The following is a 26,963-nucleotide window of genomic DNA, read 5'->3' as shown; positions in this document are numbered from 1 at the left end:
ACAAAATGATCAGGGGGTTGGATAGGGTGGACAGTGAGAGCCTTCTCCCGCGGATGGATATGGCTGGCACGAGGGGACATAACTTTAAACTGAGGGGTAATAGATATAGGACAGAGGTCAGAGGTAGGTTCTTTACGCAAAGAGTAGTGAGGCCGTGGAATGCCCTACCTGCTACATTAGTGAACTCGCCAACATTGAGGGCATTTAAAAGTTTATTGGATAAACATATGGATGATAATGGCATAGTGTAGGTTGGATGGCTTTTGTTTCGGTGCAACATCGTGGGCCGAAGGGCCTGTACTGCGCTGTATTGTTCTATGTTCTATGTTCTATAGTTAGGCGTGGCCAAGCTTTTTGTCTTTGTGGCTGCTTTGGCCACATATGCAATTTAATCCAAACCAATTAATTTGTATGTAATCCAAGATACTGGTAACTGGTTTTGCGTTGGCTTTGCTCTGAGTCAGAAGGTTTATTGGTTCAAAGCTCAACATGAATTTGAACATTTTATCTTGAACTTGAACGTGTAACCGAGACTAACAGTATTGCAATACTGACTGAATGCTGTGCTGTCAGAGGTGCCATCTCCCAGGTGAGATGTTAAACTGCTCGCTTACTCCATGGCCCGATGTCAAGGACAGAATTTTACTGGTGACCTGACCAATGCTCCTCCCTCAGCAGTGAACACCAAAAATATATTGCTGATCATTCATTCATTTGTTGTTTGTGGGATCACCCTGCCTGCTGAATGGCTGCTGTATTTGCTTACCCAATAACAGCGTCTGCATGTTTTAAGGTAGTTAATTGTTTCAGCGCGAGTCTGGGACACCCTGAGGATGTGTTAAATTCTTTCTGATTTTGGATTGATGTACCAGTAAGACGACAGTAACCAGAACAGCTGTTTCCAAGTGTCCATGACCCGAACTTTTCAGCTGCTTCTGCATCCATTTAACAGTGCAACCTGTTACGAACCCTGCTTGTGTGGATGGTCTGTGGAGGTGAATGCACATCCCTACACTTGCGTAATGTTCTTTCACTCCAATGCCCTGCAGCACCAGCAAACCATCTGTGCATAAGTAGTTTTGTTACGTGACCCAATTTTCTACGGCTGCCTAAATAGTATTTGGAAGTAGACAGAAAATGTTGGAAATACATCAGTCCGCTTCTGAAAGCGAAAGTCTAGCTAATGTCACCTATTCAAATTCTTCATCAAAACTCCAGTTCAGTGGAAACCCCATCCCAAACGCTGACCTGTCTGTTTCTCTTTGGGCACTTACTGACCATTGTGTAGTTGTATCACAATGTCTGACAATGGCATTGTCACAGGTGGAGAAGGTAGTCAAGAGGGCATACGGCATGCTTGCCTTCATTGGCCGGGGCATTGAGTATAAGAATTGGCAAGTCATGTTGCAGCTGTATAGAACCTTAGTTAGGCCACACTTGGAGTATAGTGTTCAATTCTGGTCGCCACACTACCAGAAGGATGTGGAGGCTTTAGAGAGGGTGCAGAAGAGATTTACCAGGATGTTGCCTGGTATGGAGGGCATGAGCTATGTGGAGTAGTTGAATAAACTTGGTTTGTTCTCACTGGAACGGCGGAGGTTGAGGGGCGACCTGATAGAGGTCTACAAAATTATGAGGGGCATAGACAAAGTGGATAGTCAGAGGCTTTTCCCCAGGGTAGAGGGGTCAATTACTTGGGGCATAGGTTTAAGGTGTGAGGGGCAAGGTTTAGAGGAGATGTACAAGGCAGGTTTTTTTTATACAGAGGGTAGTGGATGCCTGGAACTCGCTGCCGGAGGAGGTGGTGGAAGCAGGGACGATAGTGACATTTAAGAGGCATCTTGACGTATACATGAATAGAATGGGAATAGAGGGATACGGACCCAAAGTGTAGAAGATCTTAGTTCAGACAGGCAGCATGGTCGGCATGGGCTTGGGGGGCCGAAGGGCCTGTTCCTGTGCTGTACTTTTCTTTGTTCTTGTCTCTGGAAAAAAAGTGCAAAGACCAACACTTATATTTGCAAGTGAGCATCTTCATAACAACAACTGTAGCCGCGATCCCCCTCTAACCGACATACATATTTTACATTCCCCAATATGGCCGATTCACACACTTACAGGCATTTAAGGTGTCATTTACAGCGCTAGGGTCCCAGGTTCGATTCCCGTCTTGGGCCACTGTCTTTGCAGAGTCTGCACGTTCACCCTGTGTCTGTGTGGGTTTTCTCCGGGTGCTCCGGTTTCCTCCCGCAAGTTCCGAAAGACATGCTGTTAGGTAATTTGGACATTCTGAATTCTCCCTCTGTGTACCTGAACAGGTGCCGGAATGTGGCGACGAGGGGATTTTCACAGTAATTTCATTGCAGTGTTAATGTAAGCCTACTTGAGACAATAATAAAACATAGAAAATACAGCACAGAACAGGCCCTTCGGCCTGTTAAAGATTATTATTATATTTATATATAATTTGGTTTGGGCCTTAGCTTGCCATCGGACCAGTCCCTTGCACCCTTGTCCCTCCCGCTCGTACCTCGTGCCCCTTTTTGTTTGCCTTCACCCTATGCAGTCCTTCGATCCAGAGTCCTCCCTCTATCTCTATGCCTAGTTCCTCCCTCCTCCCATCGTGCTTCCTTTCGGTGCTCTGTTTTCCCTAACGCCACCTTGAAGGGGCCAGGGCCTCCGCAACCGCCACCTTCACTGTCGCCATCATTTCCAGCTTGATGGCATCTGTGTTTTTTGGAGCTCCTGAGTCAGGAGGTCCATCCACTCACTTATCAGTGGATAGTCAGGTGTGGGTCCCGGCGGCCAAGCTCGCTCGGGTGTGGCTGGCTCCGACTTGCTCCTCATGCTAGCCATTGTCCGGTCCCTCCTCTCCAGGGCTTTGGCTGACTCTGCCAATCCTTCGGGTCCTGGATTTATTATCAGTCGTTTTTCAGTGGTTGTGGCTACCCTGTGAGAGAAGGTAGGATGATGGGGTTCAATAGATTTGGTGGGCTATCTTTGTGTTAAAATTATGCCATTTTTTGTGTTCCTTGTGTCTGCTCAGCGCAAGTCCAGCTCTGCTGTTTCTAAGCCACAAACGATTATCTAATGGCCTCCCTCTCTCTTTGGTTTGAGGAGGAGGGAAGGATGGAAACACGACAGCAATGCAATCCTGACCCATCTTAAACTGCTTCATCAATGACTGTCCCTCCAATTTAAGGTCAGAAGTAGGGATACCCACATATTGTTCAGTGTCAATCACAACTCTTCAGATACTGATCCAGTCTGTGCCTTTCATTCAGCAAGATGTGGGCAGTAAATGGCAAGTAACATTTGTGCCACCAAATGCCAAGGATTGATCATTTCCAATGAGGGCAAATCTAACCACCTCATCTTGACTCTCTCCTATTATTATTGAATCTCCCACTATCAACATCCTGGGGGTGGGGGTTACCATTTACCAGAAACTTCTGAACCAGTCACCTAAATACTGAGGCTACAAGAGTTAGTCAGAGGCTAGAAATTTCACAGAGCAACACACCTTCTGACTCCCCAAATTCTTTCCACCATTCTCTACTTGCGGCAAAAACACATCCAGGGCAAAGCAGTCCATTTAATTGGTAGCAGCTCCACAATCTTAATTTTCATGTCCTATTAGTGGACAGTGGCAACAGTGTGTGCACCATCTACAAGATGCACTGCAGGAACCCACCAAGGCTTCTTCATCAGCATCTTTCAAAGCCTGTGACCTCTACCAGCTGCAAGGCAGCAGGTGCTGCAAATGTCACCACCAGTTTCAAATTCCTCTCCTAAGTCACACACTATCTTGACTTAGAACAATATTGTTGTTCCTTCGCCGTCACGGTGTTAGAATCCTGGGATTCCTTCCCTAACAGCATAGTGGATGTACTGATATCATAACATGTCCTCAGAACATAAGAAATGGGAGCAGGAGTAGGCAACTTGCCACCTCAAGCCTGCTCTGCCATTCAGTAAAATTACGGCTGGTCTGAATGTGGTCTTAACTTTACTTTTCTGCCTGTCCCCTGCAACTCTTGACTCCCTTAGAAATCCCTCCTTATATGTCTTAAATGGGAAACCATTATTTTTAACTGTTAATGCTGGTTCTAGATTCACCTACTTCGGAAAACACCGTTAGTATCTGCCATATTGAGTCCTCTTGAGGTTCTTCTGTTTCAATAAGACCACCACTCATTCTACTAAACTCCAATTGATGCAGGCCCAGCCTGTCCAACCTTTACCATATCACAGAATCTACGGCACAGAGACAGGCCCTTCGGCCCAAACTGGTCCATGCCAACCAAATAGGCCATCTCAGCGAACATCATTTGGCCCATATCCCTCTAAACCTTTCGTATCCATGTATCTGTCCAAATGCCTTTTAATTGTTGCCAGTGTCCCTGCCTCAACCACTTCCTCCGGTAGCTCGTTCCATATACATACCACCCTCTGTGTTTTAAAAAAAAAAAAACAGTTGCTCCCCAGGTTCCCATTAATTCTTTCCCCTCTTAACTTAAAGCTATGCCCTCAAATTCTCGATTCCCCAACCCTGGGAAAAAGACTGAGTGCATTTATCCTATCCATGCCGCTCATGATCTTATACAAATCTATAAGATCACCCCTCAGTCTCCTACTCTCCAAAGAAAAAGTTCTAGCCTGTCCAATCTCTCCTTACAACTCAGTCCCTTTAGGCCTGGCAACATCCTTATAAATCTCTTCTGCACTCTCTCCAGTTTAATGACATCTTTCCTATAGCAAGGCGACCACAACTGAACACACTACTCCAGGTGCGACCTCATTAAGTCCTGTACAACTGCAACATAACTTCTGATGAAGGCCAGCATGCCAAAAGCCTTCTTCACTGCCCTATCTACCTGTGACTCCACCTTTAGAGAACTTTGCATCTGAACTCCAAGGTCCCTCTCTCTGTTCCATGATACTCCCTAAGGTCGTACCATTCACCGTCAAAGTCCTACCTTGATTTGACTTTCCAAAATGCAACACATCACACTTATCTGTATTGAACTCCATTTGCCATTTCTCCACCCACTTCCCCAGCTAATCAGCTAATCAAGATTCTGCTGCAATTTTTATCTTCCTCACTGTCTACCGCACCACCTATTTTTGTGTCACCTGCAAACTTACTGATCATGCCTTGTACATTCTCATCCAAATCGTTGATGTAGATAACAAACAGCAATGGGCCCAACACTGACCCTTGAGGCACACTGCTAGTCACAGGCCTCCAGTCTGATAAGATCCTTCCACCATTACCCTCTGCTTCCTACCATCAAGCCAATTGTATATCCAATTTGCCAGCTCTCCCTGGATTCCATGTGATCTAACCTTCCAGAGCAGCCTGCCATGTGGAACTTTATCAAAGGCCTTACTGAAGTCCATATAGACTACGCCTACCGCCCTCATCAACGTTGCTGGCCACTTCATCAAAGAACTCTAACAAATTTGTAAGGCATGATCTCCCATGCACAAAGCCGTGCTGATTACTTCTAATCAAACCCTGTCTTTCCAAATGCCTGTATAATCACATCTCCTTCATCCCAGGAGTCAATCTAGTGAACCTTCTCGGAACTGCTACTAATGCAAGTATATCCCTCAAGTAAGGAGACAAGAACTGTACTCAGTACTCCAGTCATGATCCCATCAGTGTAACAAGACTTACCCACTTCTATATTCCATTCCCCTTGCAAAACATGCCAACATTCCGTTGACTTCCTAATGATTAGCGGTACCTGCATGTTAGCTTTTGGTGATTCCACTACAAGGACACCTGGACAGCCAGATCTCTCCGTCTTTGCCATTTGAATAATATTCTGCTTTTCGATTCTTCCCATCAAAATGGACAACCTCACATTTGCCCATACTATACTCCATCTGATAAATCTTTTGTTCACTCCCCCTTTAGCTATCTATATCCCTTTGCAAGCTTATTGCTTTTCTACCTATCTTTGTATATTTGGCGGATTTGGCAACATGCACTTTTCCCCCTGCATCCGAGTTATTGATATAGATTGTAAATAGTTGAGATCCTTGTGGTACTCCACTAGTTATAGTTGGACACCCTGAAAATGATCCATTTTATCCCAACTATATTTCCTGTTAGTTAGTCCACTTTCCAGTCGGCTCCCTATATCTCTTGATTCCATGAGAAACCAAAAATTTGCCTGTCCCCGCCTTTAATACACTCAAAATTGTGGAGTATCCACAGCCCTCTACGGTAGACAAACTCAGAGATTCACAGCTCTCTGAATGAAGATATTTCTCCTCACAGGCAGTCGGAGCAGAGCCTGGGGTGTGATTTCTGATGCTTTTTGTGGCCTTTAATTAATCCTGGATGAATCTCTGTCACTACTCCAGTTGGTGGTCTAGAACCAGGGTTCACAGTCTCAGAATAAGGGGCTGACTATTTTGGAGCGAGATGAGGAGGAATTTCTTCAGTCAGAGGGTGATAATTTTTGAAATCCTCTACTCCAGAGGGCTGTGGAAGCTCAGTCACTGAATATGTTCAAAACTGATATCAACAGCCTCAGACTGAAGGGACAACCCTGTAAAACAGAGATGAGGAGGAATTTCTTCAACCAGAGGGTGGTGAATCTGTGGAATTCATTGCCGCAGAAGGCTGTTGAGTCCAAATCACTGAGTGTCTTTAAGACCGAGATAGATAGGTTTTTGATTAATATGGGTATCAGGGGCAGCACGGTGGCGCAGTGGTTAGCACTGCTGCCTCACAGCACCGAGGTCCCAGGTTCGATCCCGGCTCTGAGTCACTGTCCGTGTGGAGTTTGCACATTCTCCCCGTGTTTGCCTTCACAACCCAAAGATCTGCAGGGTAGGTGGATTGTCCACTCTAAATTGCCCCTTAATTGGAAAAAATGAATGGGGTACTCTAAATTTTATTTAAAAATAAGGCGATCAGGGTTTACGGGGAGAAGGCAGGAGAATGGGGATGAGAAATATATCAGCCATGATTGAATGGTGGAGCAGACTCGATGGGCCGAATGGCCTAATTCTGCTCCTATGTCTTATGGTCTTAATAGATTTCTAGATAGTAAAGACTGGAGGGAAATGGCATTGAGGTAGATGATCAGTCATTATCTGTTTGAATGGAGCAGCAGGCTCAAGGGACTGAAAGGCTTACCCCTCATTCCTATGTATTCTGCAGTGTCTGCTTCCATCTAGATTAATCTGAATCCTGAAGAATTAACCGGATGAAAAATGTTCAAATTTTAAAAAATGCACCTTCTGAAAGGAAATATTGAAAAAAATGTCCAGCAGATGTGGAAAATCTGAGTAAGACCTGAAAATGCTGGACATGTTCAGCAGGTTGAAAGGGAAAAGAGACTTAGTTAGTGCCTTGAGTGGAGACCTGGGGCGGGATTCTCCGACCCCCCGCCGAGTCGGAGAATCGGCGGGGGCTGGCGTGAATCCCGCCCCTGCCGGTTGCCAAATTCTCCGGCACTGGATATTCGGCGGGGGTGGGAAACGCGCCGCGCCGGTTGGCACCAAAGGCCTTTCCAGCTGGCGGGGCGGAAATCAGTCCGGCTCGGGCCTAGCCCCTCAAGGTGAGGGCTCGGCCCCTCAAGATGCGGAGGATTCCGCGATGCCGGACTGATTTGCGCTGTTTTTGGCGCCGGTCGGCGGACATCGCACCGATTGCGGAGAATCCCGCCCCTGATATCAAAACTCCTGACAGACCTGCTGTGTAATTCCAGGATTTCCTGCTTTTATTTAGTTCTTAATTTTAAAAAGGTCTTTCATTACTTGTGGGCGTCACTTGCAAGGCCAACATTTGTTGTCGCTCTCTAATTGCTCTTGGGAAGCTGGCGCTGAACCAGCTTCTTGAATCGTTGCAGTCCATGTGGTATAAGCACACCTACAGTTCTGTTAGGACAAAGTTCCAGGATTTGGATCTAGTGACTGTTTTTTCCAATCTCAGAATGGTTCCTGGGGAGTATCCTTGAATATCTTAAGCTCTTGCAGTGCACTGAAAGTGCTGATTGCCAAGAAATGTAAGTGTTTGCTGCCTGTGCTATTCCCACCACTTGTTAAACTTCTGTTTTAAGTCAGATGAAATGTCCACTTCTGGGTAAACTCGGAAGTCTGATATTCATCATTCGGAAATGTACAGACGCAGCAGCTTTGCAGATGTTTCTTCATTTCAGAAAAATATTTTCTTACACTTTCCCTTTCCTGTATTTGAAGACCCGTGCCAACCATCCACCAGTACAGTGACCCAGCTACATGGCAGGTGGCAGACTAACAGAAACAGGTCTCTTTCGTCCTCATCCATGTTATTTCATTTTAGTAGATTTAATACTAAGGGCTAATCAGTCCAGAATTTGTTGATTAGTGGGAGTGAGCTCGAGGATCTATTCCATTTTAATAAAAGAGAACGCAGTTCACAGCCTCAGGTCTTCCAAACCCTGTACAGCCAATGAAGGAATTGCTAAGCAAAGCAACATACTGCAGATACTGGAAATCTGAAATTAAATTTTAATCATGCTGTAAATACTCAGCAGGCCAGGAATTAATGAAACAGCGTTCTTTCTTACAACTTTATTTCTCTTTTAAAGTTTAAATTTAAATGAAAGGCTGTTTAAACACATTTTTAAGTCTAACCTGTGCGAAGCTGCTGTTTAGTTGTATAGTTTGAAACGTGTGCTTTGATGCAGGGTGGGATCCTCAGGCACGTCAAAGCTGGTACAAAATAGGAAACAGCTGAACAGCAGTGCATATATAGACAACATTGTGTTAAAATGAGAAAATTTACATTAAAAATAAGTCATTCTGATTAATCATAGAATTCCTACAGTGCAGAAGGAGGCCATTCAGCCCATATCTGCACCAACCCTCTGAAAGAGCCCACCAAGGCCCATGCCTCCGCTTATCCTTGTTACCCCACCTAACCTGTACATCTTTGGACTGTGGGAGGAAACCGGAGCACCCGGAGGAAACCCACGCAGACACGGGGAGAATGTGCAGACTCCCCACAGATAGTGACCCAAGGCTAGAATTGAACCCAGGTCCCTGCCGCTGTGAGGCAGCAGTGCTAACCACTGTATTCTAAGAACACTTTAAAATTGTAAATTATTTATTTTAATATAAGGAAAATAAAGGTGCCGTATGGATTTCTCACAGACCCAGCAGATAGTAACCATAGTAACTATTGTACATTAAACCTCTGCTCTGTCCCTTTTCACAGAAGTGATCACACCGCTGCCGGAGCCATTTCAAAGACACTACCCTTCTTCAATGCCCACACTCGCATGTTGCTTCCTCTTCTCATAGAACATAGGGGCAGAATTAGGCCATTCGGCCCATTAAGCCTGCTCTGCCATTCAATCATGGCTGATATGTTTCTCATCCCCATTCCCCTGCCTTCTCCCCATTATTAATCAAGAATCTATCTACCTCTGTCTTAAAGACACTCTGATTTAGCCTCCACAGCCTTCTGTGGCAGAGTTCCACAGATTCTCTCTCTGGGTGAAGAAATTTCTCCTCACCTCAGTCCTAAAAGGTTTACCCCTTATCCTCAAACTATGACCCCTAGTTCTGGAGTTTCCACCGTCGGAAAATTCTTTCTGAATCTCCCCTGTCTAATCCTGTTAGAATTTTATATGTTTCTACGAGATGCTTCTAATCTTCCATGACTATAATCCCAACCGTTTCAGTCTCTCCTCATGAGTCCTGTCATCCCAGGAATCAGCCTGGTAAACCTTCGCTGCACTCCCTCCATAGCAAGAACATCCTTCCTCAGACAAGGACACCAAAATTGCACACACTACTCCAGGTGTGGCCTCACCAATGCCCTATACAATTGCAGTAAAACATCCCTATTCTTATACTCCAGTCTCTCGCTATGAAGGCCAAGATGCTATTTGCCTTCTTTACTGCCTGCTGTACCTGCGCGCTTACTTTCATTAAACGAATGTGCTGAACGTAACTCTAGCTGAATGTCTGTGAATATAACTCTGATTAGTGAAAATACCCAAAATATTTCTGCAAAATGCAGCAGAATCCAAACAGATAATTTAAGTGATCTTCCTGGGAACTTTGGATAGCTCTAAAAGTGCAATAAAATGATTTGACATTCTGCTATGGTGATTGCACCTGCTAGCACATCGTGATACATTTGGGCAATAATGCAAGGAGACTACAATGGGTGTAGTACTTAAAAAAAAAAAAAAAAAATTTAGAGTACCTAATTCATTTTTTTTTTTTTTACAAATTCAGGGGCAATTTAGCAGTCCACCTAGCCTGCACATCTTTGGGTTGTGGGGGCGAAACCCACGCAAACACGGGGCGAATGTGCAAACTCCACACGGACAGTGAACCAGAGCTGGGATCGAACCTGGGACCTCAGCGCCGTGAGGCATCAGGGCTAACCCACTGCGCCACCATGCTGGCCCTCTGGGTGTAGTACTTGTTGTGGGTTGGGATGAAGAGAAAAGCCAGAAAGAAATGAAGCACAGAATTTGAAAATGGTAATAGCTTGTTGGGGCTCTTCTTTCTTGTGCCAATCACATCCCACACTGGCAATTTAGATAATTCTGTGCTGTTGAAATTTCACTTGGCTCATTCCTGGAATGAGGGGTTATCCTTTGAGGGAAGGTTGGAGGGGTTGGGCCTATATTCACTGGAGTTTAGAAGAATAAGAAGTGATCTTTTGAAACATGGAAGATCTGAGGGGACTTGACAAGGTGGATGCTGAAAGGATGTTTCCCCTCTGGAAGAGGACGCTGCTTTAAAAAAGGGCCTTCCATTTAAGATGGAGATGAGGAGAAATGTTTTCTCCGAGAGCCGTGAGTCTGTGGAATTCTCTTCCCCGGGGAGCAGTCGAGGCAGGGTCATTGAATATTCTTGAGGTTGAGTTAAATAGATGCTTGATTGACAAGGGAGTCAAAGGGGATAGAAAAGCAAGTTGAGGCCACAATCAGATCAGCCATGATCTTATTGAATGGCAGTGCAGGCTCGAGGGGCTGAATGGCCTACTCCTCCTCATTTGTATTTTGGGAAACGATGGTTGCTACACTCCCTCACTTCTCATGCCTTCAAAGACCAAGTGTGAATTGGTAGATGCTACGGTATTCAGGTGAAATGTTAGCTGTAATGGTTTTGGCCAATTCAGATTTGCTGCCAGGGTTCATGGAAATAATTTACAAGCAGTTTGTTCGATTTCCCCAGCTTCTTTTCTGTGCTGCGTTCTAACACTTTGCTCAGCATTCCTTTAATGTGAAGTAATGCTTGTGTTTTTGTTATGTTTCAGCCAAGCCTTTCACTGTTAAGGTGAAGCAGATGCGGCTCCACAAGGAAGATTTTGAAATCCTGAAAGTCATTGGCCGAGGAGCTTTTGGTGAGGTAAGCATTCACTGGCTTGGTGTCAACAGCAGCCTTCTGGAAGTGCACACATGTTTGTGTGGAAATCGTGGGTGCACTGCTCGGCACGCGCTGCTCCGCTTGCATCCGGCTTCAGTTTGGTTGTTAATCGCACTCCAGGGGAGATTTGGAGCAGGCATGTCGTTCTTTCTGTATTGCAATTTGACGCTGGAGTGTTGACTAGGAGTGTTGTGTAGTATTTATTTGCTATTTTAGTCTAATGGAAAGGGGCCAGTGAAAGAAACTCTGTCCATTCTCCAGCTCACCAAGGCCCTATTTCCCTAAACAATGCAGCATGCATTTATTATACGAGCAACTTCTGCTTTGATTGGGACACTAATAACACATTAAAAACACGCCCTTTCAAAAACTTTAGAATTTTTTAAATTGAAGGTTAAGACTCCTTTGATTTCATTCCTATCCCTTGTCCTCCTTGCCCCCACAACGCCCACAGTCAAGTAAGGGAGCAGACCCTTGCTTCTCTGAACCAGCAGTTGGGTGTTGTAGAGAGGGGCCAGGGATGAGACTTCTCTTGCTTTTTTTTCTCCCTGCTTCTAGTTCTTCTGATAATCACATGGTTCAGAGCAGGCTTATGGGATATTGACAGTGCAAGCATATAACTCGCTCGGCCCAGTGCCACTAAGCCTGCAATTATGGTTGATATCTGATTATAATGTTCAATACAAAATGTATCCTTTAATGTACATGCTGTTTTAAATTACAGTTTGGTGTCCTTAAATCTAATTCATTCTGTTTACAATAGCAACCATGAATTAACCATTAACGCCATAAACATATACAGTGCGGAGATGGGCACAAAGCTTTGAATATTCACCTGCATTTATCAGAAATATGATGGTAGTTCTGTAATCTTTCCTTACTTATATTAAGTTGCATTATCCACCTATCGGGTATTTTTCCATCTGGTTTTATCTTGGTGTAATCTTGGAATCTTGTAGCACAGAATGGACCATTTAAAAACATAGAAAATTGTTAGCAGGAGAAGGCCATTCAGCCCTTTGAGACTGTTCCACCATTCAATATGATCATGGCTGATCGTCCAACCTGTTCCTGCTTTCCCCTCCAATATCCTTTAGCCCCAAGAGCTTTATCTAACTCCATCATTGTTGTGATGGCTCTATTCAATTAATCATAGTTCTTCTCTTTCTTCATAGCTTTACGATTTCAAATCCCCCCCCTGCCCACCCTCCCACTTTCTAGTATTCAGCAATTTCCTTGTGAAAATTACTATTGCATATAATTCCAGCTCTTTTGGGAAGTACATTCCAGATCATCATAACTTGCTGTATTAAAAACAATCTCCTCGCCTTACATTCGTCCTCTGGTCGTTTACCAATGTTTTGTCATTGAGCCGCAGCTAAAAAGGAAGAACAACTTCCCCATGTCTGTATTAAATATGGATTAACTTGTGTTTAGTGATGGAGGAATGGGAAAATCTTATGTATTGAAATGTTCTTGGGGGTGGGGGAAGAGTGGTGTTGGAAGGAAGGAATGGTAAAATGAAAAAAACTTGCTTTGAAAATCATGGTGGAAGAAAATAGCACTTGTTGCACAGTACAAATTTTATAACATTCTTTCTTAAATGCTTTCAGTTTTGGTTCAGAATATTCTTTCATGGGAATGTGAGCTTTACTGGCAATGTCGGCAGTAGTTTCCCATCTCTAATTTCCCTTGATTAGAGCGGCTTGCCACACCATTTCAAAGAGCAGTTATGAGTCAACCACATTGTTGCAGGCAAGACCGGGTAAGGACGGCAGATTTCCTTCCCTGAAGGACATTAGTGTGTTTTTCCGACAATTGACAATGATTTCAAGGTCACCATTACTGAGGTTAACTATTCAATTCCAAATTATTAATTTAATTTAAATTCCACCAGCTACGTAGTGGATTTGAACCTAGTGCAATATGTCTTGGAGCCAGCCAGGGAACAGGCTATCTTGGATCTGGTAATGAGGCAGGTTTAATACATAACCTCAGAAGATCCCTTCAGAAGTAGTGATCATAACATGATAGAATGTAATATTCAGGTTGAGAGTAAGAAACTTAGGTCGGAAACATCTGTGTTTAACTTTAATAAAAGGAATTACGAAATGAGGAATGAATTAGCTAAGGTGGACTGGGCAGATAGATTAGTAAGAAAGACAGTAAACAGGCAGTGCCAGCTATTTAAGGATGTAATTCATGACTCACAGCAAAAATATATCCAAGTAAGGAGGATGGATTCGAAGAGAGGGATAAACCAACCATGGCTAACCAAGGATGTTAAGGGGAGTATTAAGTTGAAAGAAAAAGCGTAAAAGGAGGGAAAAGTCAGTGGTCGCCCTGAAGACTGGGATAAATTCCGAAACCAGCAAAGGAGGACTGAAAAGATAACAGAGAGAGAAAATAAACTAGGAGGGTAAACCAGCAAGGAATATGAAAACTGACAATAAGTGCTTCTTTAAATATATAAAAAGGAAGAGAAAGGGGAGATAGTTATGGGGAACAAGGAAATTAGAGTATTTAAACATATTTTGTATCGGTTTTTACGGTGGAAGATACTTTGAACATTCTATTAATACTAAAGAATATGGGGGAGGAACCATCACCAGAGGAGTAGTATTAGACAAGCTACTGGGGCTAAAGGCAGATATGTGCCCTGGCCCTGATGGCTTACATCCTAGTATCCTTAAAAAAGGAACTACAGAGATGGTGGATGCATTGGTTGTAATTTTCCAAAAGGCCTCAGATCTGGAGAAGTACTGCAGGATTCGAGAACTGCAAATATGACACTCCTATTCAAAAAGTGATGGAGGCAAAAAGCAGGTAACTATCGGCTGATTAATCTAACATCTATTGTTGGAAAAATGTTGGAATCAATTATTAAGGAAGTAACAGCAGCACATTTGTAAAATCATAATCTAATCAAGCAGAGTCAGCGTGGCTTCATGAGAGCAAAATAATGTCTGACTAATTTATTGGAGTTTTATGAGGAAATCTCAACCAGAGTGGATAGAGAAGAACTAGTAGATGTGTTGTATCTTCCAGAAGGCTTTCAACAAGGTACCTCACAAAATGTTAAGTTATAAGATGAGAGCCCATGGTGTTGGAGGTAGTATATTTGCATAGATAGAGCATTGGCTAATGGGCAGGAAACAGCGAGTAGGGATAAGAGGTTATTTTTCAGGTTGGCGACCTGTAACCAGTTGGGTTCCACATGGATTAGTGCTGGCACTGTTTACAATATACATTAATGATTTGGAGGAAGAAAGCAAATGTACTGTAGCCAAATTGCAGACAACACAAAAATAGGTGGAAAGGCAAGTTGCAAGAGGGATACAAACAGTTTGCAAAGAAATATTGATAGGTGAAGTAAGTGGGCAAAGGTTGGCAAAAGGAGGAAAATGTGGGAAAGTTTGAAGTTGTTCATTTTGGAAGGGAGAACAAAAGAACAGAGTATCATTTCAATGGAGGAAAACTGCAGAAAGCTGCAACACAAAGGGACTTGGGGGTACTTCTGCACGAAATACAGCAAGCTAGCTTACAGGTGCAGCAGGTCATCAGGAAGGTTAATGGAATATTAGCCCTTATTTCAAAGATGTTGGAGTATAAGAATCATAGAATTTACAGTGTAGAAGGAGGCCATTCGGCCCATCGAGTCTGCACGGGCCCTTGGAAAAAGCACCCCACTTAATTCCACGGCTCTACCCTATCCCCGCACAACAGCAACCCCACCTAACCTTTTGGTCACTAAAGGCAATTTAGCATGGCCAATCCACCTAACTTGCACATCTTTGGACTGTGGGAGGAAACCGGAGCACCCAGAGGAAACCCACGCAGACCCGGGGAGAGCGTGCAAACTCCACACAGTGACCCGAGGCCGGAATTGAACCCGGGACCCTGGAGCTGTGATGCAGCAGTGCTAACCACTGTGCCACCTTGCCTTAAGAGTAGGGAAGTCTTGCTGCAACTGTACAAGGTACTGCTGAGACCATATCTGGAGTACTGAGAGCCGTCTTGGCCCTCTCATCTAAGGAAAGATATTATTTCATTGGGGGTGGTTCAGAGAAGCTTCACTAAGATGATCCCCAGTATGGAGGGATTGTCTTGTGAGCAAAGGTTAAACAGGTTGGGACTCTACTAGTTGGAATTTAGAAGAATGAGAGGTGATCTCTTTGAAACATCGAGGATTCTTAAGGGGCTTGACAGGGTAAATCATTTCCCAAGTTCTTCTTTGTTGAGGATGTTTCCCCTCATGAGAGTGTCTCGGATCAGAGGGCATAATCTCAGAATAAAGGGGTGCCAATGTAAGACTGAGACGAGGTGGAATTTCTTCTCTGAGTGTTGTGAGTCTTTGGTACTCCTTGTTACAGAGAGCTGTGGGGGCAGAGTTCTTGTGTATAATTAAAGCTGAGAAAGATAGATTCTTGATCAGGAAGGTAGTCAAGGGTTACGGGGAATGGGCAAGACAGTGGACACGAGGAATGGCGGATCAGCCATGATCCTATTGAATGGCGGAGCAGGCTCATGGGGCCTTATGGTTTTAATCCTTATTCCCCAGAGCATTAGCCTGGAGCTCTGGGTTACTTGTACAGTGGCATTACCACATGCCACCATTTCCCCATGAATGAATCTATTAAAAATGAATAATAGCTGGGACAGAGTCCATTCCAATGGAGTGGAGGACAACTGGAAAGAGCTAAAGACAGCCATCACCTTGAGCTGTGAAGAAACCATCGGCTACAAGACCAAGAAACATCAAGACTGGTTCGATGAGAACGACTACACCATCTAGGAACCCATCGGTAATAGGAAAACACTGCGCACCTGGCAAAACAACACAACCAGCAACGTAAAGTGGAGAGCTCCTCAATTAACCAAGACTGACGTACAAGATTTGGGAACTCAAGAACCAGTGGTGGACTGCTAAAGCTAAGGAGCTGCTGACAAGTATGACACATGGGGCTTCTTCAGTGCCAGCAACGCAATATATGGGCCCAATACCATGGGCCTGAACTGGTGCGGAGTAAGCACAGAATGCTATTGAGAGACAGAAAATATCGGCCTTCGATGGAAAGAACACTTCAAAGAATTCATAAACCATGATACAACCATAGATGAGGACGTGTTTGAGGAAATCCCCCAACTCCCCATCAGAGATGATCTTGGACTCCCACACTGCGTAGACGCCTTTAAACACATGAAGAATGGAAAAGCTGCAGGAGTGCCGGGATTCCAGTAGAGATTTTCAAACTTGGAGAAAAAGAGCCACCCGTCATCTCCATCAGCTGTTCCTGAAAATCCTGTCAACCCCGGGGATGCTATCATTGCCACCATCTTCAAGAAAAGAGTCAAAGCAGACTGAGAACTACCAAGGAATCTCCTTACTCTCCATTTCCGGGAGGATCATCACCTGAATCCTCGCTAGCCGCCTTTTCCCAGTCTTTGAAGCAATTCTTCCGGAAAGCCAGTGTGACTTCTGACCAAACCGTGGAACAGCCAACATGATTTTCACTGCTCGGCAACTTGAGCAACATCAGCAACTCTGCATGGCCTTCATCGATCTGACCAAGGCTTTTCACTCAGTCAATTCGGGAAGTGCTATGGAAGACCCTGTCAAAGGCCGGCTGTCCAGAGAAATTCATTACCATTCTCTGACTCCTCCACCACAAGGTGTCGGTGACAGTCGTCACCGAAATAAGGCTGAAACCTTTGAAGTAAATACTGTAGTCAAGCAGGAATGTGTCATCGCCCACACTCTTTTTCCATCTTCGTCGCGACCATTCTTCACCTTGTCAAGAGAGCTCCCCAGTGGAATGAACATCGTCTACAGGATGGACAGAAAACTGGTTGAAATCCAAGAAGAAAATGACACTCACATCGCTCGTGGAACAGTCTGCGAATGGCGTCAGCATCTCCACTCTCTCAGAAGTGAATCTCCAAGCCATGCTTAACACCTTCGCGAAAACCTACCAAAGAATCGATCTCGGCCTCAACCTCAAGAATTGAGTACCCGGAGGGTGGAGGAACTGCCGGAGTACCTCCCAGGGTATTCCATCCAGGAGAGCCGGGGAGTAACCAGCCCTTCTAAATCCCCCTTCCTGATAACTGCGCACCACAGGGACAGCGGGCTGAACAGGGCAATACAGCAACACCAGTGCCAACCGAGAGTAGGCCGGAGCGCTCCAGGTCTCTGCCCTCCAAAGGCATCGCCGGTGACAGGGCATGGAAGGCAGCAAGCCTCTTCCACCCTGGAAATACACCTTGCCACTGTGGGGCGAGTATGGGTGAAGTTAGGCACAGATAGCTGTGAGTCTTTATCAAATGTCTCAAATTCACATGTTACCACATTAAGGTTGTGAAGAACAATAATGTCTCACTGTTCTAAGTGGCATTGTGTTTCACCCCTCCTGGACACTGCTCTTCTCACAGGCCCTCCAAGTCAGGCAAACGGTTAGGCCCACTCAAAGTGAAAATAACACAATTCCTGAAAGGACTCCGGTATTAATCAATGTCCTAGACCACACAACTAATCCCCCTTTCGCGCTATGTGACAAAGTGATCTAGGGCCGAACCTCACTCGCACATGAGCTGGGGAGTCGATGTGCTGGCAACAGGCAGACACAAGCAACAGCTGAAGTGCATCTCAGAGCTTTCCTCACTGTGAGTTGTCACCACCCTCCTGCATTTTCTGATCAGGTACACGGACTCCCCAGATCCAGTGCTCTGATGACTAAGGTTTACTGCAACCTTTCTTCCGTGGTCGCGGGGCAGTTAGCTTGGTCTTGGGTGGGGGTGTGTGCTTCTTTAGCTGTCAAGACAACATGCCGTTTCTACAGTGTGAAGCGGGAAGGGATGAGGGCAGCCCTGATCCTTCTACTCATGCAACCTGTCTCCCTCGCCTGTCCTCCATCCTACAGTTCCCCTCCGACATATTCCTTCACTCCCTCCTGGTCTTCCTCCTTATCCAAGGAGACAAGACGTTCTGCTCTTCCAGGTCTTCATCAGTATGGTGGTCGCCCCATTGCTGTGCCAAGTACTGTAGGGCCCCACCAGACCTGTCAAGGCAGTGGAAGCTCATCTTAAGGAGCCGATCCACCAGACTGGGTGGAACTGTGAGCCTCGTTGTAGCAGGCCTCTGCTTTGGTCTCAGGCCTCCCCATTTGTGGTGACATTAGCCAAGACCTCAGCGACTATCCTTTGTCCCCAACAAGCCAACCCTGCAGCCTTAGTTGACCCTTGGAATTTCTGAGGATGTAGCTATTTTGCACACTCCCTGGAAAATGTGCTGACACATGCATTAACCTCATCTGGTGGTTGCATACCAGCTGTTAAGGAAGTGGTGCCCCTTCCTGTTGATGAACAAGACTCCCTGATGCCAAGAGGTGTATAGCGCAACATAAGTGCAGCCAATTGCCCCCTGCACCTGTGGCAGACCAGCTATGGTGACGAATCCCACCACAGACCTCACGTCCTGCTAGGCCTGGTCAAGGTTGAAATGGAGGAAGTCCAATGCCCGTGCATAGAGTCAAAATGCCACACAGGCCACCCGTGAAGCCCTGGAATGAACCCATCGCGTCGAAGTTGAAGGCTACCATGAACTCCACGGCCACCTCCACATGGCGCCAAGTTTGAAGGCATTGACTCCCTGGTGAGGCAGAGTATCCTGTGGCACATGTTGTCCTGCAGCTTTAAATATCAACTATGCTGTAAGGACACATGGGCCCTGTATACCCTCGGTCTCCTTCGCGTTTGTGCCCCCTGTTCAGCTGCTGCGGCTTTCGGCCTTGAGCCTTCCCTCCGTCCCTTGAGCCTGCCCTCCGTCCCTTGGGCCTGCCCTCCGGCCCTTGAGCCTGCCCTGCGGCCCTTGAACCTGCCCTCCAGCCCTTGAGCCTGCCCTGCAGCCTCCGGACCTTGAGCCTGCCCTCCAGCCCTTGAGCCTGCATTGCGGCCCCTGAGCCTGCCCTGCGGCCCCCAGCCTTTGAGCCTGCCCTTTTCTGATGGCTTCACTCGCACTCATCTTGGTGCCCTTCCATCTCTTTTGCTTGCCTACCCCCAGTCAATGTGTTCACCCCGTCAGAGTTGCCTCTGGCCTCCTGTCTGGCTGTCCCCTCCCTTAATCTCTGCATCATTGGAGGATTCAATGGTCATCCAGCCCTCATGGGCAGGGTCAACTGGATGGCTCTGTCCACCTCTAGGGCTAATGGATCATCAATGGCAGATGCTGGGGCCTGGCACTTGTGCAGACAAAGTTCCCCATGATCCTTGAACCATGAGTTATCGGCCTTCTCATTGACTTTGAGAATGTGGGCAGCTGACATTATTGTTGTTTATTTTTCCTCCTTCGCTGTTTTGCCTCTTTGCTGCCCAGTTGTTCCCTTGGTTTTTCTCTCTGTTGCCGCCGCTGCTGCTTCACCTTCCTGCTCAGTGGCCAGATCACCTCTTGGCACTGGTTCCTTACCTGCTTTCCGGAACCGCCCGCCCAGCCTCCAGATGCCGGTGGCTTTGGCGCTTTTAGAACCCATAGAATCTCTACAGTGCAAAAAGAGGCCATTCAGGCCATCAAGTCTTTACTGACTCTGTGAAAGAGCACCCTACCAAGGCCCAACCCCCTGCCCCGTAACCCCACCTAACCGTCACATCTTAGGACACTAACGGACAATTTAGCATGGCAAAACCACTTGATCTGTCCACATTTGGGACTGTAGAAGGAAACCCACACAGATCAGGGGAGAACGTGCAAACTCGATGCAGGCGACGGCTGGGCTGCTCTGGCCCTCCAGGTGCTGTTGGTTGATCCTGAAGGAGTCCAAGGCATCTGCAGCAGCGAGCTACCGCTGATCAAGCTCCTCACTGCCTAGTTAACCCAAGGGATGATCTGCGCTATACCGTAACTGGCGGCTGACATCACCTTCTTGATGCTGGCCAGCAAGAAGCCACCACCTCCATGATATGGCTGGACATGGCCGGTTCGCCTTCAGCCTCTGCCTGCCACACATTGGGTGGCGCTGCGCTCCTCTGTTGCCTTGTCTTCCTGCCTTGGAATGGGCCTTCGAGTAGATCACCCAAAAGCATTTGTGTTGGCACCTTCTGCACCTTTCCTTCGCCATCCCTCCTGGACAGACCTCCCTCCCGCGGGTAACTCATGAAGGCCAATTAATTTGACGAGCATGAGTCTCCCGAATGTTAGAGGGCACAATTACTTTTAGCATCAGGGATGGATATGGCTAATAGGTACACTTCTTCATCAGGTTGCATCATCCTGACACATCATTATTGTTGGTCCTTTGCAATTAAGACTCCTGGACAGCCACTCCATTTTTAACGACTGCATCCCCCATTCCCAGCTGAGCACCTTGTTGGCTTCTCTTTCAGGGGTTCTCATCCACCCAGCCCCTTAGGCCCACCACCATCAGCCTCATCACACCCGTCTCTACTCTTTTCCCCATCCCCCACTAACAGCTAACTAACTGAGCGCTCATTAAACTTTACTAACAATACAGGCAGCAGACTGATGGTGCTCTGAACAATGTTTAAACGGTGCAGGCTTCAGGGCAACACACACAATCTCCACCCCACGAACACCCTTGAACCCCATTCCTTTCTAGAGCTGGGCAATGGGCTCTGTCCCCTTGGACTCCTTGGTACGAGGTGGAGAGAGGTGCTCATCTCCTTCCTTCCTCTCGGAGGACATTGCGCCTGATTCCGGATTTTAAAAAACAGTAGTAATTCACACCCATGTGCCAACACGCCTGTCGAGTGGGAAGATTCAATGAGGTCTGAAGATTCGACTTTAACCTCGCTGAGTACATTATAATGCATTCAAACTGATATGAATCAGATTTGCGCCCTTCCTGGGCATCATCGGGGAAGACCTGGGAACATCTCGATCAGAAATCTCGCCGGAGCAAATCCTGTTTTTGGCCTATTGTGATATTTTTCAGCCATGCTAAATCCAGCCTGTGTCTTGCTGTAACTGTAATGTCAGAATAAATGCAATATGCTCTTCTGGCTCTGCACCATTCTGATACTTAAATTTTTGATATGTATTTTCCTTCCTACCATTATTTCCATTTATTACGATTAATTAATTAGTTCTGCAGTGAATATATTTTTAAATATCAACTATGCTGTAAGTCAGCTCAATCTGCTTTGAACTTGGTGGTTGCTGGAGCTCATCAGACCAGGCATACTGTGAGCTGGAACTGCAGCTTCTGCCTATGGGCAGTGCTTGTACGTGCAATATTTAGGTATCTAAATTTGCTACTTGACTTATTTTACAATGCAGCTAATTAAAGTGAAACCTTATCTGAAAGTAAGGAAGATAAGAGTGACAAAATGAAATGAAGATAAAGATAGCAATGCAGAAGCTGAAACTGTACCAACACAAACAGCTGTCAGCTCGCCAAATTCTATCCATATCTTCTGTGCACTCTGCTTCTGTTTTGATTGGGAGGCGGTGGCGTAGTGGCATCGTGACTGGACTAGTGATCCAGAGGCCAGGACAATTCCCCGGGTTCGAATTCCCCCCCCACTACAGATGATAAAATTTGAATTCAATAAAAATCTGGAATTAAAAGTCTAATGATGATCATGAAACCATTGTCGATTGTCGTAAAAACCCGTCTGGCTCACTAATATCCTTCGGGGAAAGAAATCTGCCATCCTTACCTGGTCTGGCCTACATGTGACTCCAGATCCACAGCAATGATGTTGACTCTTAAATGCCATTTGAAATGGCCCAGCAAACCACTCCGTTCAAGGGCAGTTAGACATGGGCAACAAATTCTGGCCCAGCCAACGACGCCCGCATCCCATCAACGAGTAAAAACAAAACTGCTTAAAAAACCCAATTAAGATATCTCTAAATTTGACGATGGTGAATTGTTACTCTCATCAAGGAAAAGGATACTAACAATCACAACTTATCTTTACAGCACTTTTAACACAATGAAACATCTCCAAATGCTTTACATGAGCTGAACCGCATAAGGGAAATTAGGTCAGGTGACCAAAAGTCTTTCAGCTGTCCTGGGGGATGAACCATAGAAAAGTTACAGCACAGGAGGCCATTCAGCCCATCTCATCCATGCCAGCCCAAGGACCCCCAGGTGCCTTTTCTAATCCCACCTTCCTGCACCCGGTCCATAGCCCTGTAGTTTAGAGCACTTAAGGTGCAGGTCCAGATACTTTTCAAATGAGTTGAGGGTCTCTGCCTCCACCACCATCTCGGGCAGCGAATTCGAGCACCACTACCCTCTGCCTAAAAACTTCCTTGTGTTTCCTCGTGGGAAGCTGGCTGGAGAGGCAGAGAGATCTAAGGAGGAAATTCCAGATCTCGGGGCCTAAGCAACTGAAGGCACAATGAATAATGGTGGAGCAATTCTACGTGGGAATGCACAGGAGACCAGAATTGAAGGAGTGCAGGTATCTCTGAGGATTGTGGGGCTGGAGGAGATGACACATTGGGGAGGGGGCATGAGACAAAACATTGAAAAGAAGAATGAGAATTTTATGGGGTGGCGGTGGCATAGTGGTGATGTTACTGGATTATTAATCCAGAGATGCAGGCTAATGCTCTGGGGACCTGGGTTCAAATCCCAATGGAATTTAAATCCAATTAATAAATCTGGTATTATATTGCCAGTCACAGTAATGGTGACCATGGCATCTATCGTGAGTTGTCTGGTGGAACTCATCTGGCAGATTTCCTTGAGTGAAGGAAATCTGCCATTCCGGCCTGGTGGTGGTCTACAGGTTGGCTCTTTGCTGCCGTCTAAAATGACCAAGAAAACCACTCCGTTAAAGGACAATTAGGGATGGACAATTAGGGACAGACACCCACATCCCATAAAAAAATAAAAGTCAAGATGTTGCATGAATGAGAGTCACAAAGTCATCGAGAATGGGTTATAGGGGAAACGAGACTTTATTATTTCATGGGACATGGGTGTCACTGACATGGCCAACATTTATTTCCCATTCCGAATTGCCCTTGTGGCTTGCTACACCATTTCAGAGGCCCGTTAACTTGCTGCAAGATAAGACACGGGTAACTGAGTCTTTTGATATCAAGTTTACAGAGGGTAGAATGTGAGACCAGTGTGTTGGAACAGTTGAGTCTTGATGTATCGAAGAAATTATTATAATCTTTCTTGTCACAAGTAGGCTTACATTAACACTGCATTGAAGTTACTGTGAAAAGCCCCTAGTCGCCACATTCCGGCGCTTGTTCGGGTACCCGGAGGGAGAATTCAGCATGTCCAATTCACCTGACAGCACGTCTTTCGGGACTTGTGGGAGGAAACCGGAGCACCCGGAGGAAACCCACGCAGACACTGGGAGAACGTGCAGACTCCGCACAGACAGTGACCCAAGCCGGGAATCGAACCTGGGACCCCGGAGCTGTGAAGCAACAGTGCTAACCACTGTGCTACCGTGCCGCCCGGATTGAAGTTTCAGCAGCAGATGAGACGGAGTAAATAGGAGCAAATATGAAAATAGGTGACCTTAGTGACGGCACGTGCATGAAGTCAGTAGCTCACCTTGCCATCAAATGTAACATTAAGGTTGCAAATGGACTTAATCTCAGATTGTTGCCAGGGAGCAGGAGCAGAGCTGAAAGCAATGGCTTCAGTCTTCCCAATATTTAATTTTAGGGAATTTCAGCTCATCCAGTACTGGATGCCAAATATGCAGTCTGATAATTGAGCAACTATAGAGGAGACGAGAGTTGTGGTGAGGTGGGCATCATCAACCGTAGAAGAGTCATATTGAACGTCGAACATTAACCGTCTCTCTCTCCGCAGATGGTGCCAGACCAGCGGAGTTTTTTTCCAGCATTTTCTGTCTTTATTTCATATTTTAAGCATTTGCAGTATTTTGCTTTCATTGTAGGACCTAACAGTGTTTGAAGTGGTCCAACCACATCTGGCAGTGGATGCATCAATCATTTGTCATTCATATCCTTTCAACTCTGAGCGCCTTGTATTTAGGGGAGCCGAGATGAGGGCCGTTGGGGGAATGGCCAGGGTGAGAGAGAGTAATGGCTTTGATGGGGACTGGAACATCAAAAGTGGAGGTGAGGTTATCTTGAGTAAATTAATAATAGCTGCAGAAATGTTGTGCCGTCTGATGGTTGGAACTTTGAAGGTGGTGGTTGGGGGCTCGATCTATTTTGATTTAGGAATCCAGTGTCACTAGTTAAATATATATTAGGAATGTGTTGCAGCTGTGACAGCGTCATGTAGGCGACCCAATCTCGGACAAAGTTGCCCACATGATTGATACCTCTGATATTACCCTAAACATCAACGCCCCCACCCCGCACTTGCCACATAAACATGATTTGTCTGATTGCATTTCCCAAATCCGTGGCCTTCAGGAGGACAAAGACAGTTGTCACATGAGAACACGACCTGCAAGTTCCTCTCCAATTTCCACACCATCCTGATGTGAAAATATGTTACTCTTCCGTCATAGTTGTTGGGTCATGGGGAGTTAGCACAGTCGGCTGGTTTGTGATGCAGAGCGAAGCCAACAGTGTGGGTTCGATTCCCGTACCTACTGAGGTTATTCATGAAGGCCCCACCTTCTCAGCCTTGCCCCTTGCCTGAGATGTGGTGACCCTCAGGTTAAATCACCACCAGTCAGCTCTCTCAAAAAACCTCTGGTCCTCGGTTACTATGGCAACTTTATTTAATTTGTTGGGTCATAATGCTGAAACTTCTTAATTGACACACTGGAGCTCCTACACTACATGGATTGCAGGAACTCGAAATGGCAACTCCCCAGTCTTCTCGGGGACAACAAGGGATGGGTCATCAATACTGGCCTTGCCAGTGCTACCCAAAATTCACAATTTCCAATTCAAAATCTTGAATTTTCTGACCAGGCAGGTGGTACATACAGAGGGATTAAGTTGTGACTGAATGGTTCAAAGTTCTGAATTCCTCCTCAGTACAGTGAGAAACAGAAACTTAAAATTCCCAGCCAGAAATAAATTGTGTTAGTTTTACATGAATGTTATTCTTAGCTGGTTTTAACAAGATTATCAATTGAATCAGTTGGGGCAGCATGGTAGCACAGTGGTTAGCACAGTTGCTTCACAGCTCCAGGGTCCCAGGTTCGATTCCCGGCTTGGGTCACTGTCTGTGCGGAGTTTGCACTTTCCCCCTGTGTCTGCGTGGGTTTCCTCCGGGTGCTCCGGTTTCCCCCCTCAGTCCAAAGATGTGCAGGTTAGGTGGATTGGCCATGATAAATTGCCCTTAGTGTCCAAAAAGGTTAGGTGGGGTTACGGGGATGGGGTGAGGGTGTGGGCTGAGTGGGCCGAATGTCTCCTTCTGCACTGTAACATCCATGTTTCTATGAATCAAAATGATACAAAAGCTGGAGTTTGTTCTCTGGAAAACAGGAGATTGAGGGGAACTTTGATCCCTCAAAGTTGTGATTATGTGATTATGACCAGTTTAAATAAGGTAGACAAAGAAAAGTCGTTCCCATTAACTGATGGTACAAGGACTAGAGGACACAGATTTAAAGTTTTGTACAAGAGATGCAGGGGGACATGAGGAAGAACTTGTTTATGCAGCAAATTGTTATGAACTGGAACTTGTTGCCTACAAGAGTGGTAGAAGTGAAGGTGATCAGTGATTTAAAAAGGCAATAAGATAGGCATTTGAGAGGAATAATCCCACAGGTCTGTGGGGATAGAGTGGATGAATGAGACTGATTGGTTGCTCCATAGAGTTGGCATGGATTTAAGTCAGCTGAATGACCACCTCTCTGTTGCAATAGTGAATTTATGACTGTGAGTTTGTAATGCAACAAACAGCTGAAAGTTTCAATGATTTTAATATGATTGCAAATTTTTAATTCATAAATCTGGCTTTTGCTTTGGACCAGCAAAACTGTATCTATTGTATTTCTACTTTGATTTTATCTTTCTCACCTTTTGCGTTCCTGCTCCCCATCCCAATCTGCAAGACCAGAAGAGACGAAAGTCTGGCCTTTCCAGTGATGTACGGGAGCTACCCAGAAATCCCCTGCACTGAGGTTATGGTTGTACTTGAATGGTTACTGCGTTAGAAGAATCCTCGGTTGATATCCCTTATGTTCTTGGGAAAGCGGGCAGCATATTCAAAGACCTCTCCCACCCGGCTTATTCACTTCTTCCACCGGGCAGGAGATACAAAAGTCTGAGAACACACACCAACAGATTCATAAACAGCTTCTTCCCCGCTGTTACCAGACTCCTGAATGACCCTCTTATGGACCAAACTCATGTCTTCACACATCTTCTCTACTGAGTAGTACTACACTCCTGTGTGCTTCATATGATGCCTGTGTCTATGTATTTACATTGTATATTTATGTTTGCTCAATTTTGTTTTTATGTATGGAATGTCTAAACTGTACGCAAAACAATACTTTTCACTGTACCTCGATACACGTGACAACAAATCAAATCAAATTCAATCCTGTAGCAGGAGGTATCACAGATGCTGATATAGCTTTTTAAATGTAGATCAGCTTTTAAATTAAGTTTACATCAGTTATGAGGAGCA

At 45.6% G+C, this 26,963-nt stretch overlaps 1 protein-coding gene across 9 annotated transcripts in view; it reads left to right on the top strand.

Annotated features, from left to right (window-relative positions):
- Positions 1-26,963, top strand: part of LOC140411160 (serine/threonine-protein kinase MRCK alpha-like) — a 900,765-nt gene that overhangs the window by 205,568 nt on the left and 668,234 nt on the right. For all 9 annotated transcript variants that reach the window (XM_072500231.1, XM_072500235.1, XM_072500230.1 and 6 more), the window contains exon 2: positions 11,288-11,379. In XM_072500231.1, the coding sequence (XP_072356332.1) occupies positions 11,288-11,379 (92 nt within the window). The remainder of the gene's footprint in view (positions 1-11,287; positions 11,380-26,963) is intronic.

The sequence above is a fragment of the Scyliorhinus torazame genome, chromosome 4 (genome assembly GCF_047496885.1).
Source record: "Scyliorhinus torazame isolate Kashiwa2021f chromosome 4, sScyTor2.1, whole genome shotgun sequence".
Classification (NCBI taxonomy): Eukaryota; Metazoa; Chordata; class Chondrichthyes; order Carcharhiniformes; family Scyliorhinidae; genus Scyliorhinus; species Scyliorhinus torazame.
This window is presented reverse-complemented; position numbering and strand designations above follow the sequence as displayed.